This window comes from Eptatretus burgeri, chromosome 3 (assembly GCF_056783735.1).
Source record: "Eptatretus burgeri isolate ZD-2024b chromosome 3, Ebu_testis_v1, whole genome shotgun sequence".
NCBI lineage: Eukaryota > Metazoa > Chordata > Myxini > Myxiniformes > Myxinidae > Eptatretus > Eptatretus burgeri.
Genome location: NC_140963.1, coordinates 86,447,198 through 86,462,393, shown reverse-complemented (window position 1 = coordinate 86,462,393; position 15,196 = coordinate 86,447,198). Strand labels below are relative to the sequence as shown.

Genomic DNA, 15,196 nt, shown 5'->3' with positions numbered 1-15,196 from the left:
CAATTCAGAGGGCATACGGCCGCCGTATCTTCGCCTTAGAGCAAATGTGACTTAGGCCTCAGTCTCATTTGCTCGCCGCTGTTGTTGCCAATGAGCCTGTTAATTTTTTTTCAGTTTTTTAAACATCTAAGATATGCTTTAGTACCTGTGAGACATGCTGATTCCGAATATGCCTTTAGTTTTGCTCTGGGATGCATCGTTCTCGAGTTATAAGAGGACAAACAAACATACACTCCTACTTTATATATCTTGATAGCAAATACAACCCATCGCTTTGCTGATGGGAATACAAAGAGGGGAGGAGGGAGAGAGAGGAGGGAGGGTAGAGAGAGAGGAGGGAGGGTAGAGAGAGAGGAGAGAGGAGAGAGAGAGAGGAGGGAGGGGTAGAGAGAGAGGAGGGAGGGGTAGAGAGAGAGGAGGGAGGGGTGCAAAGAGAGTTGGGAGGGGTAGAAGGAGAGGAGGGAGGGGTAGAGAGAGAGGAGGAGGGAGGGGTGCAAAGAGAGTTGGGAGGGAGGAGAGGAGGAGGGAGGAGAGGGGGAGAGGAGACGAGGGAGGGAGGGGGAGAGACGAGGGAGGGGAGGGGGAGAGAGGAGGGAGGAGAAGGGGAGAGAGAGGAGGGAGGGGTAGAGGGAGAGAGGAGGGAGGGGTAGAGAGAGAGAGGAGGGAGGGGTAGAGAGAGAGAGGAGGGAGGGGTGCAAAGAGAGTTGGGAGGGGTAGAAGGAGAGGAGGGAGGGGAGGGAGGGGTAGAGAGGAGGGAGGAGAAGGGGAGAGGAGGGAGGAGAGGGGGAGAGAGACGATGGAGGAGAGGGGGAGAGGAGGGAGAAGGGGAGAGAGAGGAGGGGGAGAGGGGGAGAGAGGAGGGAGGAGAGGGGGAGAGAGGAGGGAGGAGTGGGGGAAAGAGGAGAGAGGAGAGAGGAGGAAAGAGGAGAGAGGAGGGAGGAGAGGAGGAGGGGAGGGATGGGAGGAGAGGAGGGAGGAGAGGAGGAGGGGAGGGATGGGAAGAGAGGAGGGAGGGGAGCGAGGGGGAGGGAAGCAAATGGAAGGAGAGAGGGAAGGGAGAGAGGATGGAGGGGGGAGAAAGGGCCAAGGAGGGAGGGTAGGAAGAGGAAGGAGTGGGGAGCGAGAAGAGTTGGGGGAGTAAGGAGGGGGGAGCGAGGACGGGGGGTGCTCGGAACGGGGGAAGAGTGAGGAAGGGGTGTGGGGAGAGCAACGCCTCACCAAATATTGATACACACTCCGGGAGGGTGATAGTGGGGGAGAGAGAAAGAGGGGGGGGGAGGAAGTTTTGGAGGAGTAAGCATGAGGGGAGGTGGAAGGAAGGCAGCATGATTGGAAGGGAAGGCAGCATGAGGGGAAGCAAAGGTGCTGTGAGGGGTGGCGAAGGGAAGGCAGCATGAGTGGAACAGAAAGGAAGGGCTATAAAATGCCTCCAAATAGCAACACTTTCTTTATAACCACCAGGTTTGATATAAAACCAGGTGGGAGCATTGAAAACCCATGCTATCTACCTGGGAAAGGCCTGCCTGCATGCATGCTCACACATGCAGCTACACCGCACCCCTTTGGTTTGCTCACTACGAATCTGATTCGTACATGCTACACTCTGGGGTAGCTGTTTTATATTTAAAAGTAAACAGTCAGTCCTTAACAGAGAGGAGGAGTGGGAGATGAGGGGGAGGGGAGAGGAAGGGGGGTCAGAGAGGGAGAGGGATGGGAGGGGTCAGAGAGGGAGTGGAGGGGTCAGAGAGGGAAAGGGGTGGGAGAGAGAGAGTGAGAGGGGTGGTAGAGAGAGAGAGACAGACAGACAGACAGACAGAGAGGCAGGCTTGAAGAGTGCTTGCTAAGTCAAGTTGCTTAAGTACTCAAGCAAGCACTCTAACAAATCAGTTGAAGAAACTTTTCAAATCAAATTCGATTAAGAGATTCTCGAGGTTATGGCATGTGCAGAAATGAAATAAAGCCAGGAAAGCTGGCGTCTCCAGCCATTTGTAAGCATTGCAATGTATCCAGCGATTCATAGGTATAAAGATGAGACATTTGATGATATGAGTAAGGAAAGTGCAAAAAATAAACTTAATCATGAAGAAACCATTGCGGCCTGTTGTAAGTCAAGGCAATGTTGAACAGGCCAAAAAAAAGGCGAATTAAGACCCCAGCAAAGGACAGCGAGGTGACCAACGATGAGCCTTGATTAAGGATCATTAAATAAGGCCGTTAATTGTCTTCAAAAGTGTTTACATTAACCCAAACGCCCAATTTTCACTCTCGCACTCCCTTGGAATTCCCTTAGTGTGGTTGCAATGTTTGGAGTTGCTTGGTTTCATGGTTTTGGAGTTATGGAGGAGATGGACTGACTGACAGACTGACAGACACACACTGACATTTATTAGTCAAGATGTGTTTTGAGAACAATCTTCCTGTTCATTAATTGGTGGTGTTTACCTTTTGTTGAATTAAGTCATTATCCAGCAATGTTTTGGTCTCCTCTCTGAGCATATATCTTTCTATTGCTTATTCAATGGTCTTGAGTCTTGCCGATTGCTGAGTACGATGCATCTCTCATTAGATCACCAGAGCTGAAGCGTTTGGGGTGTGCAATGATTCTTTATGACCTCCACTCTGTTCTGCACAGTGTGTCCCCAGGCCGTCCCTACCTGGTCATTGGTGCAGCTCGCTCAGCCTCGCTCAACATCTCGGTGCTGAACCGCGGTGATGATGCCTACGACACACACCTGTTCATCTCTTTCCCAAAAGAGCTTTACTTTGTGAAGGTTCAGCAGGTGATGCGTATGCTCTTATTGTGTTGAAGCACCCGCTCCCCACACGAGCAGCCAGGGGGGTTGTGTTGTTATCCTTATTCAAATGTGTAATTCAAAATACCTCTCCAAAATATAGTACCTCTCTCTCTGCATAATTCAAAACTCACTGCACTGGAAAACGTGGTGACAGGAATACTGTACTGTGAAGGGTGGGGACTTGTAATATCCACTCTCACCTGGAGTGGTGCTCCATGATACACATTTATATAGATAAATTGCACCACTTCCCCACTCCCCCATACCCCCCCCCCCAACCAAGACCACCAGCAAAGATAAAAACACCCAATGTACTAATTAGATCATGCTGATCCTATGTAACAAGTCTGGATGTAATCGGCCTAGAACTGTAGGAGGAGTAGGAGAAAGAGGAGAAAGGAGAAAGACAACATTGTAAGACGGACAGGACAGAAAATACCCTGATTGTGCCCGGCGGGCCACAGCTGGACACTTGATGAGACACGAGAGGCAAATAACAATATCCATCCTGTAGTCCCTTCCCAGAACAGCTTTCTGGGTGGGTGTGGCGGACATCCCAATGACAGAGGAAGGGTCCATTCAGGGGACAACCCCACAGTATTCGTATGCAGCTTCCCCCAGCGAGGCTCCAGGCTTTTCCTCCCCTTTCTCCTCCTCCCCCCATGTGGGTTGCACCCGCCGTTATATGTTCCGCCCCCACCCACATTGATGATGCACTTAGCCGCTATTGGCTCTCTCGGCGGCTATTGGCCCGGGGCCAGGTTTGATGGGTCAAGGCATGACCCACGGACTTGTCACATTGATGCTCTTGAGGGTCGTTGTGGCAGACGTGCGTTTCCCATCAAACTTTGTGCCTGATGGCCTACCAGGTCACCCAAAAGCACATCAAAGACAGATTACGAAGGTAAGAGCATTAAAAATGGGGATAATTCAATAATGGTGGTTTTAAACACAAACATTGTGGGTGGATAGACAACATCTTGCGATGTATAAAACGACGCATTTCTCATCACAATTAAATTATCTCACCTCACGCTTATTCTAATACTTTCAATATGGGAGTTAACCAACCTATCCTATGCAAAGTTAGCCCCTATAAGTTATTTCCACAACAATATCAACCTTGAAATAGCATGTCGAGGTTCCTTAAATTATATTTCTAAAATAGAAAACTCGACAGAGCAACCTGATTAGTCCTATTGATAGCTTGGTGTTGGCTTAACAGTTATGGTGGATGGCTTAAAATCTTAGGATCTTGGGTTTGAGTCCCTGTCATGCTGTTAGATAACACCAGGTGAGTTGACAGGCTGTCACACTTCTGAGGTAAGGAAAATGAGTATCAGCTTACTAATAAAAGGGGCACTGCATCAGCAATGTAGCCATGCTACCAGGAGCCACAGGTACATCCAAAATAATAAAAACTACTACATTAATAGCCCCAATTATTCCTACCTTCTTCTGCATGGGATTAGCCAGGGAGAGTTTGGCCCATCTTTCACTAACTGTCTGGCCAGACCTGACATTCGACTGGAGCTGTTTTTGGCAGGAATTTGTAATTTGCTCAGGGTGTCAGCAATAACTCGCCTACTCTTCACGAAAGATACTGTGGGGTCTTTAACACTCACCAACTAATGACGGCACATGGGATACCCGGCTAATCATCCATGCAAAATGGATGGCACACTTTGCGATGCAATGCCCTGCCTGAAATGCACCAATCTCACAGGTCGTAGTCGGGTCGGGAATCGAACCCAGATTAGACAGCTACTTTGATTCTATTTTGCCTGACTAGCAAGTGAACGTTTCTCTGAATGAGAAAGCAGATTGTTTGGCCTGGTTTACTGTCCCTACTGCCATGGTCCTAAACCTAATGCTGAGTTCGTGGTTACAGTTTCTGTAAAGGTTTTAGGATGTAATAATTGATAACATTTACTGGTATTTTAATTTCGGATCCACCAAAATATTTCATGATGGGTGCACAGACATGCATGTTGAACTGTGCGGTCATGTTGCTTTGTCCATTCGCTGTTTTTGTTTGTGATTGCAGGGAGTGAAATATTTTACTCTGATAGGGTGATGTGTTGGTAGTGCATTTCCCTTGACCTTACTGGTCTGGGTTCGATTCCCGAACCTACTATAAACTGTATATTTCATACTTCATAGGCAGGGTGTGGGTTCACATGTGCTTCATCCCTTGGATAGACTGCACGGTAAGCTGTGCGTCCCCTCCGCTAGTATTGGTCGGTAGACGTTAAGATCCCACGGTTTCTTTCTCATCGGTGAGTTATCGTCAGCACCCTGAACTAATTACAAAGTCTTCCTGGACTGACTGCTGCGAAGGCAAAGGCAAACCACCTCGTGTAATTGTTGCCATGAAACTGCTTTGCAGAGACACAATGACACACAGGGACAGCTTTAAGCGCTGTTTGAAGGTCTAAACATGATTCTTTAACAAATGACTGTCAAATGTTGCTCAAAACTTTCAAGCCAAAAAGTAAAAGTTGAATTGATTTTTTTTTTTTTTTAAAGTATGGATTTTTCTCTTCCATAGGTTGAATTGATTCAGTTCCTCTACCACTCCCACCCAAAATAACATTCTTTTAATCACTCATCTCTTTTACCCTCCTCTTTCAGTTCCATTAGATTTGACCTTTTCCTCAAATTTTCCACTTTTTGTCGTGAAATCTGTATTTTTTTTTTTTTTTTTTGTGATAAGATGGAGCACCACTTTGCTTTTAAAACGTTCATCTCATCCAATGAGAATGCTGTCTGCAGGGGGAAATCCAGGAATTGGGTAGGGGGGGGGGGTTTCCAAATAACAGAAAATCTAAGTCATATGAACATTATGAAAACTTTATTGCAGCTTTCAAATAATTGCACATTCACATATTCTTTGATATGTATGTATTGTGCAAAAAGACATAAAAGTTAATTAAGTTAATATTTAAATGCATAACTAAAAGTAAAATAGCTTGAGTTCAATAAACTTCAAGTTTCAATCTTAAATATCATGACTCGTGAGACCTACCTGAGTGATGGTAGTGCCTATATGACATACTAGAAGGAGTTCTGGGTGACCAGGAAACCCCCCTGGATTTGCCACTGGTCTGCGAAGATCAATGGAAGCGTCATTACCTCATGGCGTCGACCGGTTCATCATGTGTAATGAGATACAGTTTGTCTGTGAAGGCAGATGTTATCAGGAGCACAACAGTATGTGGTCATAATTCAGGGAAAATAATGGATTCTAACTTCCAGGATACTCTGTGTATAATTTGGGTAGTCACAAAGTGGTGGGAAATGAGAGGATTGAACCACCACGGAACGGTTATCATCGCTTGAAATCTGTACACCGTCTTCACGGTGTTCAGTACAGATTAAACTAGAATAGTACTCGGTAGAGCGCATACCTCCGCCGGGCTGAACAGTTTTCATTTTGTATCCCACTGATAGGCTGGATCTGCATCCAGATCTTCATCAAAATCGAATCAGTTCGTCCTTGTCACACACCCAACCTGTCCACCAAGTTTTGTCCGAATCCACCAATAACTTTTTGAGATATCTTGCTCGCAGACAGACAAACAAACAGACAGACAGGAGTGAAGACATAACCCCCGTTCACCTTCGGTGGTGGAGTTAACCACATCATAAAAATGCTGATGACGTTACGTATCCATTGAGGTCGAAGATCAAATGCCGTAACTTGGAATCGTTTATCTCTTTACTCTGAAGGAATGATGAATCACTAATCAGGAGGAAGGTTTGAGGTCACATGTGGTCATAAACACTAATAACTAAATCTGAAAAGATCTTTCGGCCCCAATGACCTGATGAGTCCTAAACAAAATAAATAAATAAATGCTGTGGTTTATCTTGGAGTTTAAGAATATTCTAATGATGCTTGCTCTTCGACTCCAGGAAGAGGACAGTGTGCGCTGTGAGTTGCTGTTGGGGGAAGACCAGGTGGAAACGAATCGTTTGCACTGCAGCATCAGTCTCCCTTACCTGCCAGCTCTCTCTCAGGTGCATACATTATGTTCCTCATATTCCAATGACAATGTCACAGGACAATGGTCCATTACTCATAAAGGCAATGGGCCATTGTCCTGTTACTACTACGCATTACGTCAGTGTTGTAGATAAAAAGGTGCACCATTGTTATTGCAGATGTTACAGAAATGACAAGAGAGATTGAGATGAAGAGGTATGAGGACTGACTGTATGTGGTTATGCACAGGGTGTGTTAGGCTCAGAGAATTGGACCTTAAATATTTAACACTCTGAATTGGTCCTCACAGCTCGGCGTGAACCCTGTTTTACTGCGACGAAGGGCTTACGCCCAAAACGTGAGCTTCTTCTTGCTTCCCAAACCGGTTAGCATACTTCAATCAACGTCCTGTTGATTTCATCCGTTGGTTGTCTGAACAAATTGTATTCTGGGTACAAACCTATGATTCCCCTCAGGCCTGCGTTGATTTTTGTTTCAAATGTCTTAAAGATTCAGCCGGCAGTGGGACCTGCAAAACCCCTGAAACTGTGACAAGTTGTTTGGAGATTTGTTCTGCTTGACAGTCCGTGTTCAACTGCAATAAACGAATCATTTCAATTCTCCAGCGATTTATGATAGAATGTGGCAATTTTAATGTCCATGAGACGACTTGTGAACCCGTTGGCTTCCCGTTGTGACAGCGGTTGATAAAAAAAATCATTTCAAAAAAAAATAGTAAAAAGATAGCTCCAGCGAACTATACCGCTGAGGTTGTTTGCATTGATCAAATTCTCCCAAAGAGTACTTGACTGAATCGGGAATTGATTTTTTAATAATTTTTTTCGTTGCCCACTTTGAACAAAACTTGATACTGCACACCGCAGGAGAATGGTGAGTAAGGTGGCCCTAAATTTTTTGCACTATCATGTACCATTTTGGCTGTATTTCGGGTACATACATACATACATACATACATACATATACATGTATATATACAAGATGAGAGTTTTAGTAATATACAGATGACAAGGTTGCATCACATTGCAGAAATCGCTTGCGGTGATGGGTTTTAGAAGAGGAAATTTGCGGCTCAATGGGATGGTTGCATGGCCACGCTACACTGGTAGCATCTGCATCAGAATAATTTTCCACCTTGACCTGGGAATACTGCCATGGAAAGCTAATGTGTCCGTTGATCCCAATCAGGGCATTTGGGATACTTGTATAGAACAATATTAAAGTTCCAGGACGTTTATTGTTGCGAGGAGAACAATTAACAAAATTTTCTTTTAAAATATGAACTTTCAATAATAAGGTTGTTTTCAGTATTTTGGAGTGAAGTGGGAGGGAAGGGGGGAGAGGTTGAATGGGGAGGAAAAGTTATTTGAACACATTGTCTGAATGATTTGCTTCGTTCGTATGGAGCACAAGACTGTGGGGTTGGCTGAGGGTGCGACTGTGCCGCTGATGCAATGCCCTCTCTCTGCTGGTTCGGCCAGGAAATTGGAATTTGTTCGTGGTGACGACGATAGCTCGCCTACTCTTCACGAAGGACACCATGGGATCTTTAATGTCCACCAAGGAATGCTGTCAGACAGGAAATCCGTTTAATGTCCATGCGAGGGACGACACACACACATTGATGAATAACCTGTCTGTAAAACACCGGGATGACAGTTTATAGCTGTTTATGAATGATTAAACGCTGGCAGTCCAACCCGACATCAACCCAAGGCTTCTGTCCTATGATCCAAACTTGTAGTTGTTTGCAATCTATTTAAAACCAGAGAAGTCTTTGAATAAAAATAGAAAATTGTCCCAAAGGCATCTTGTTTTATGTGGTATCACATGTGTTTTAGTTTGTTTGTTTAATTTTTTTTTAACCCCTTTTACAAATTGCTCACTGCTGTCCAAGGCTCGCTCCCATTGGTATGTTAACATCCAGCAACCTCTGAATTCCAGTTGGCTTTTTTCCTGTCTCTTTCCAGAGCCAAATTGTATTTTTGCATCATTCCACGTTGCACAGTCACGTAGACACCACAAGCACGAGTGGCATGAGTGCATGGGGGTTAATACTTCCACATTTTTGGCCCACAAGCACGAGCACATGTGGGCCAAAACCTCAGTTTGCAAAGTACTGTCCAAATTAGGATACACAAGCAAGCCAATAAGATAAACTTGGAATAGTACACAAGGAAGTTGGATGCAAGAGGAGACTATGCAGCCCATCAAGCCTGCACTACATCGACACCACATTCATCAATGTAACGGTTTATCAGCTTCACTGGGGATTAGATATGCAGGAAGGAGAATTTGGTAGAGGACAGTGGGGCAAACACGAACATTGTAAATTTGGTTTGGAGCAAATCAATCAACCTTCAGAGCGATTGTTTGAAATTCCGAGGTATTCGAGAAGTCGGGATACTCGAACAGCATTATTGAGCTGGCGTCATGGAATGCTGTGGTTTGCTTTCCCAGCTGCCCGTCCTGCTGTTTCTGCTGCGTACGCTTCTTCATTTTTGGGTGGAAATTGTCAGGATTTTCATGTTATTCCTGTGGCTTCCTCACCATGGCCTGTGCCCATGGCTTTGTTCCTTTGCCAAGATACGGTGAAGGTAACGAGGCAGCTGGGTGTGCCCGAAGGTGGTCGGAAAGGCTCGCGTTTGACTAAAACTCTTAACTCGAGTCGTGCATTTTTCGCTGCACTCTCATTTCCGCTATAAGATTACACATCGTTTACGTAATTCACCATATATCCCGTCCTTCGACAAACCAAATGAAAATAGCAAGCTTGATTTATGGATTGAATTTGAAAATGCAACCTCCTCTTGCTGACGAAAGTCATTTTAACTGCACGTCTGTCAACTCATTATTACTAGGACCCGAAAGTTGTACAGTCTAATAAACATATAAACTATTGACAACGGCAGTTCTATGCAGTCCCCGTACAACAGGGAGAGCCCAGCTTTGTGTTGATGATTGAACAAATGGCACATTTCCGCTCGAAGGGCCGACCCGGCTGTCTAGGCCGAACGGGCAGGGCAAAACTTTTTGATAGGTCGACCGGATCCCTTCTCAAGACTCCGCAGTCATATGGACATCACCTTTCCCAAGAGTAGTTGGTTGCGATCGGTTCCTGCACCTTTCCCAAGAGTCGTTATTCGGAATGGCACAAGAACCATGGAGACCCCAAAGAAATGAGATGGGGTATGAACATTTCATATTGAACGTAATTCAATGGGATGTGGGATTCAAGACAGGTGTGATGTTCAAAATGTACTTCTCCTCGAATTCGATCTTCTTGACGACTCGGTTGTTTCTTTGTCTGCATTGTTATGACACATTGACAATTGCCTATCTAGACTGACGAGTACACGTTGTACACCGCCGGATGTGTGCAAAACACGATCACACGACCCACCGGTTTGGCACAAACCCACACGGGGCTCAACACCTCATCTTAGCCGAGTAATCCGAGTAAAACGTGATCGACGGTTATAAAAAGGCTTCTCCATATCTGCTGTGATGAGAAACATTGCAAAACACTTATCAGTGCTGTTCCTTTTTATCTCTGCCTGCCAGAGGAACTTCAGCGTTATCTTGGACACGACTCTCCTCGGGGAAGAAGATCCACTGCTTAGCTTCAGCCTGCTGGCCCAAAGGTCAGTCCGAATGTTCCTTATAAATTGTTTTCCTCACCTGGGAAGATTGTCTGTCTAAAGGTATTTAATAAATCATAATATATTATGTAGCGGCATTGAGAACCAAAAATGGCTGCTTCCTCAAGATGTGCCCTTCTGCAAAAATCAAGAGGAGTTTTATTTTTGTGAGGGTGCGCACTGCCGGGTGAACAGTTCTCCACGAGACTGGGAACAACCTCTCTTCAAATTGTTTGCAAACATGAAAGGTAATTCGTTCACTAGGTGACATGGCTGACGGGAAGAGCAATTTGTGTCCTATTAACGAATTGACACACTAACCCGTTAAAGTACTAACCGGCATCGTGTTCCTCTTTACCCTTCGCTGTAAAGCCCCTGCAGTCGGATGAGGCTGCTGGTGTAAAAAAATGTAATCTGTCACTGTCGTTTCTCATAAACAATGCTCTGTTCTTGGCTGGAGGAGGGCGAAGGGGTGGGGGTGGTGGGGTGCGGGGAGGGAGAAGGGGGTAGTTACGGGGGAGGAGTGACCGGAAATTGAAAACACGTGTTTTGGTGTTCCAGGATCCAGTGCTGAGTGTGTCGATCTAAAATAAACTGCCTTTGCCTTACTTTCCATGGAACCAGATGCCATTTGCTGCCTGTTTGGCATCACGTTAAACACAATGATTCGGTAGTTTATCATTTATTAATTCTCTATGAAACGCCAAAATACGTACTCGGATTTGATCCGTGACACAATTGGATGAGACTAAAATTTTCTTCCGGTCCAGTTCCTGTTGGGGTGCTGTATTGTGGAGCATGCCATCATTTGGTCTGTCGCTTCTCTTTGCATTTGCTTGCAGATGTTGAGGACCCTGACCCAATGTCTATTTCTCCTTTGGGCTGGCAATCAATGAAATATGGGGTTTATTATCAACTTTTCCAGAGATATGAAGCTTGAGAAAATATCAGATGCCTTTTAAATCTGCTAATGTAGAGACAATTTGCACTTGTTCGATGAAACAAACCTCTGACTGTGAGAAGGTTCGACCAATGGACTGTGTAAGCAACTTCAGGCCTGTTATGGATTCAAATCCACGACCTTGGTGGAAAAGAAAAAAATCTAATTGCAATCTCCCGCTCCACTGGCATCCCCCTCGGTTTGAAGCCAGCTGTCCCATCTGCCTCCTTCCACTCGTGGACATTAACTAATCCTCCGACAGGCCGTTGTGTGCCGGTACCCTGGTTAAGCACGCAATCTTAATGTGGGTTACATGTTAGTGCAAGGACACTGCCTCCATGAATGCTTTGTAATGTTGGTTCATTTTACCCACAACGATCTCATACCGTGGGGGCAAACTGTCGCCTCCAATGGGGTCACACCAATCCTAACCATGTATGTGTCGTTCACGTTGCGATATGGCAGTGTCAGCTTGGAGCACAACTCTACATTGGCAGACAACCTCGTTCACCTGTACGTGCCGACACGTTTCCTGTCGGACACCACCGTCAAAGGGTGAGATGTCGACGGAATGTCTGACATTGAAAGGCTCACATCATATTGTACCAAGAAACGATGCAAAAGCTTGTGAAGAATAAGTCGTTTAGTTTGTAATTCCACAAACTTTACTTGCAATTGTAATTATCAATGTTGCACAAACCAATACACATTTGGCATGAAATTCCGTTATGGTGTAATTCAACATCACATGGATCGCATATAAATCACGAATGAACTCCATCGTGTTCAGAAGTTTGTTGTTCCAGAGCATAGTTTCCACTACTTCTGTAGAGTTGATTTTGGATAACTTTATAGTTTTAAGAAAAAGTAAAAGTCTCCCAAGGAATGTTTTTTAAAAAAGTATAATTCAGAAGTATTTATATAAATAATTCTTATGATGACATCATATGTAGAAATTATGTCATGATACAGAGATAAGACGAATCATTAGTTTCATTCAAGTTACTGGTGTGTATGCTTGACCAAAAATAACAATATTGTTCCGTCCACCAATGAAGCTGTCACCCATATTTGATTGTCTGTCTGTCTGTCTGTCTGTGAGCAGAATATCTCAAATAGACAGATTTGGACAAACCTTTGCAGACAGGTTGGGTGTGTGACAAGGACTAATTGCTTAGATTTTGGTGAAGTTCTAGATCCGGATCTGGCCGATCAGTAGGATACAAAATGTCAACTGTTCAGCCTGGTGGAAGTGTGCACTCTACCGAGTGCTGTTCTAGTTTTTGTTCTTATTGCACACAGTGGTTGCTGAGAAGTGGTGGACTGAGGATAAATGCGGGAAAAGCGGAGGTAATGGTGAGTAAGACAAAGGGAAGAGAGGATGTGGATATTCAGGATAGAGCAATCAGGAGTTAAAGAGGTGGTAAGATTCAGGTACCTGGTTTCTACTTTGGAGGAGTGGGGGCAGTTGTAGTGAGGATTAGAGGACAGGGTGCAAAAGTATTTCCGGGGTGGTGCATGATTGAACGGCTCTGGTTAGGCTGAGATAATAAGACGTTTTTTCTGTATGGAGCAGAGGACTGGATTTGAGAAAGGAAGAGGAGTGATTGATGCAGAGGACAGAGATTGCATGCTGAGACGGCTGATGGGGATCTCTCCAAGGAAAAGAGGGGGGCATGTGCTCAGGTGGTGGGGGAGAGAGAGAGAGAGATAGAGATAGAGATAGAGATAGAGATAGAGATAGAGATAGGATGCATGCTCTGGATTGAGGGATGTGGAGATGAAAACCCTATGCAATCGACCCTCCAAGAAAATGGGATTAATTGGGGCCATGGAGGTAGTTGTAGTTGTACTATTTCATTCCTGTGATTATTTTATTCATTTGACTTCAAATGCATTTTGAAAAACATCAAAATGTTGAACTTATGAGCGACAAAGAAGCTGAATTTGAAGAGTTTGACAAAGACCAGTCGAATACCAAATGTGCGTTTGTTTTCATGAGGAGCAAGCCTATTTCTGTTTGCTACTTTAGATGTGGCTCATGAAGTCAGTTTTTTCTAAAGGACAAAAGTCGACCAAAGACGGAATTGGAAACAAATCTCCGCACACAAGTTTGCGGAGGAGGGGATCGTGTCTGTTTTATGAACCCCATTTGAATGCTTCTGGACACTGTTTCTTCAGTCCAAAGGACGGTCCATATGACATGGACTATTAAAACAAACTTTATGGGGGAGCGACACACGCATTGGGTTTTCTCCGTTCCCAAATTCAGGAAAGTTTGTTTGTGGACGTGTCCAAGAGAGATGTTGGATCTTGAAAATTGTTTTTCATTCTTTGTAGATTAAAAAAACAACTTGAAGTTTTATTGTCAGAACTGTTTTGGAGAAATAACTTTAACCTTTCTTTATCTGGTGATCATATGAAACAGGAATGTGTTAACCACTCGAATCCTTTTTTGATATATAGATGTGTTTAGACTGTGAATTCACACACCAAATAGCTCAAAGTTATTGATCCGTAATCTTAGACGGTAGAGACTGAGAGGGCAATGCACCGACAATGGAGCAGAGATGACCAGACAGACGAGGAAATGGATAGGTAGACGGAGCAACAGGAATGTAGAGATACAGCACAATGAGACGGAAGAGGATAGCAGATGAGATACTGTGAAATGTGAAATGAACAATCCACCTATGAAGAGTGAGAAGTAAGTGATATAACTGGTTGAGAGATAACTATGAGTCTAAGATACGGTGGGAAGCCACGGCACCTGCTCAAAGTTTATAACAATTCTTGATGGTGCTTCAAATTGAGAAAGGACTTGCTTCTGCAGAATATTTAAATATGGTGACCAGCCATGGAAACGAGTTTGGAGATTCTCGTGTTCTTGAACTGACTTGCATCATGGCATGAGTGCATTGCTTAACTACATCTAAAACATGCTTAAGACTTGCTTTCCATTCCTCCGTTGTTCCAGAAATGTTGAGCAATGATGTTTAACCATAAATGAGGCTCTACGGTTTTACATATGCACTAAATGTACAGTACCTCTGTGTGTGCCGATTCCAGGTGGGTTTCTCCCCCGTCATTTGTATATGGTGAGGAGGGCACCAACATTAGCCAATTTGAGCAAATCCCACATGCTCACTGCCTCTACCAATGGATGAACTTTTCTTTCCAGGTTGTCCTTGAACTTATTATTTATATTTTCCGATATCGAGATGATATTTATCCATTTGATAGGACGAGGATAATGTTACCCGTGCACGTGTTCCCACCACTGTACCCCAGGTGGTTAATCTTGGGCCAAGTCCTGTACCAGGTGCTCTTTTTGAACTTCTCATTCCAAACCGACTTTCTCAAGATGGGCCAGAGATCTTCCACATACAGCAAGCAGTGGTGAGAATGAAGTACATAAATAGATAGAAATTGGCTGTAATGGCAGAAATGAGAATGGAATTGGTTGTGTTATGGAACAGTAGCGCGTGGCCTAATTAGCGAAGGATGACAGGTAAACTTCCTGCATGCACATTTGCGTATAACTTAGTTGTACACAAAAGAAGAGTCTAATTAACAATTAAATTAATTCGGGATGGCAGGATAGTTCACTCAGTGACGTGCTCACCATTGATATGTCTAGTCTGGCGTCGATCCCTCATCGGGTTATATTTGCTTTTAAACTTCCATTCTGATATATAACCATCGAGGGCACTGTTAGCTGGGATGGGAGTATAAAGCTGGTTGTTCTATCTGTAACTATATTGTGGATCTTTTCGGTCACACATTACCTTTTCACAGAACGTAGGCCATTATG

General features: G+C 44.4%; 1 protein-coding gene across 2 annotated transcripts in view; it reads left to right on the top strand.

Annotated features, from left to right (window-relative positions):
* ITGA9 (integrin subunit alpha 9) overlaps positions 1–15,196 on the top strand; it is a 183,283-nt gene that overhangs the window by 127,167 nt on the left and 40,920 nt on the right. For both annotated transcript variants that reach the window (XM_085874357.1, XM_085874356.1), the window contains 6 exons: positions 2,633–2,780; positions 6,714–6,818; positions 10,366–10,445; positions 11,848–11,937; positions 14,452–14,563; positions 14,674–14,781. In XM_085874357.1, coding sequence (XP_085730483.1) covers positions 2,633–2,780; positions 6,714–6,818; positions 10,366–10,445; positions 11,848–11,937; positions 14,452–14,563; positions 14,674–14,781 — 643 coding nt within the window. The remainder of the gene's footprint in view (positions 1–2,632; positions 2,781–6,713; positions 6,819–10,365; positions 10,446–11,847; positions 11,938–14,451; positions 14,564–14,673; positions 14,782–15,196) is intronic.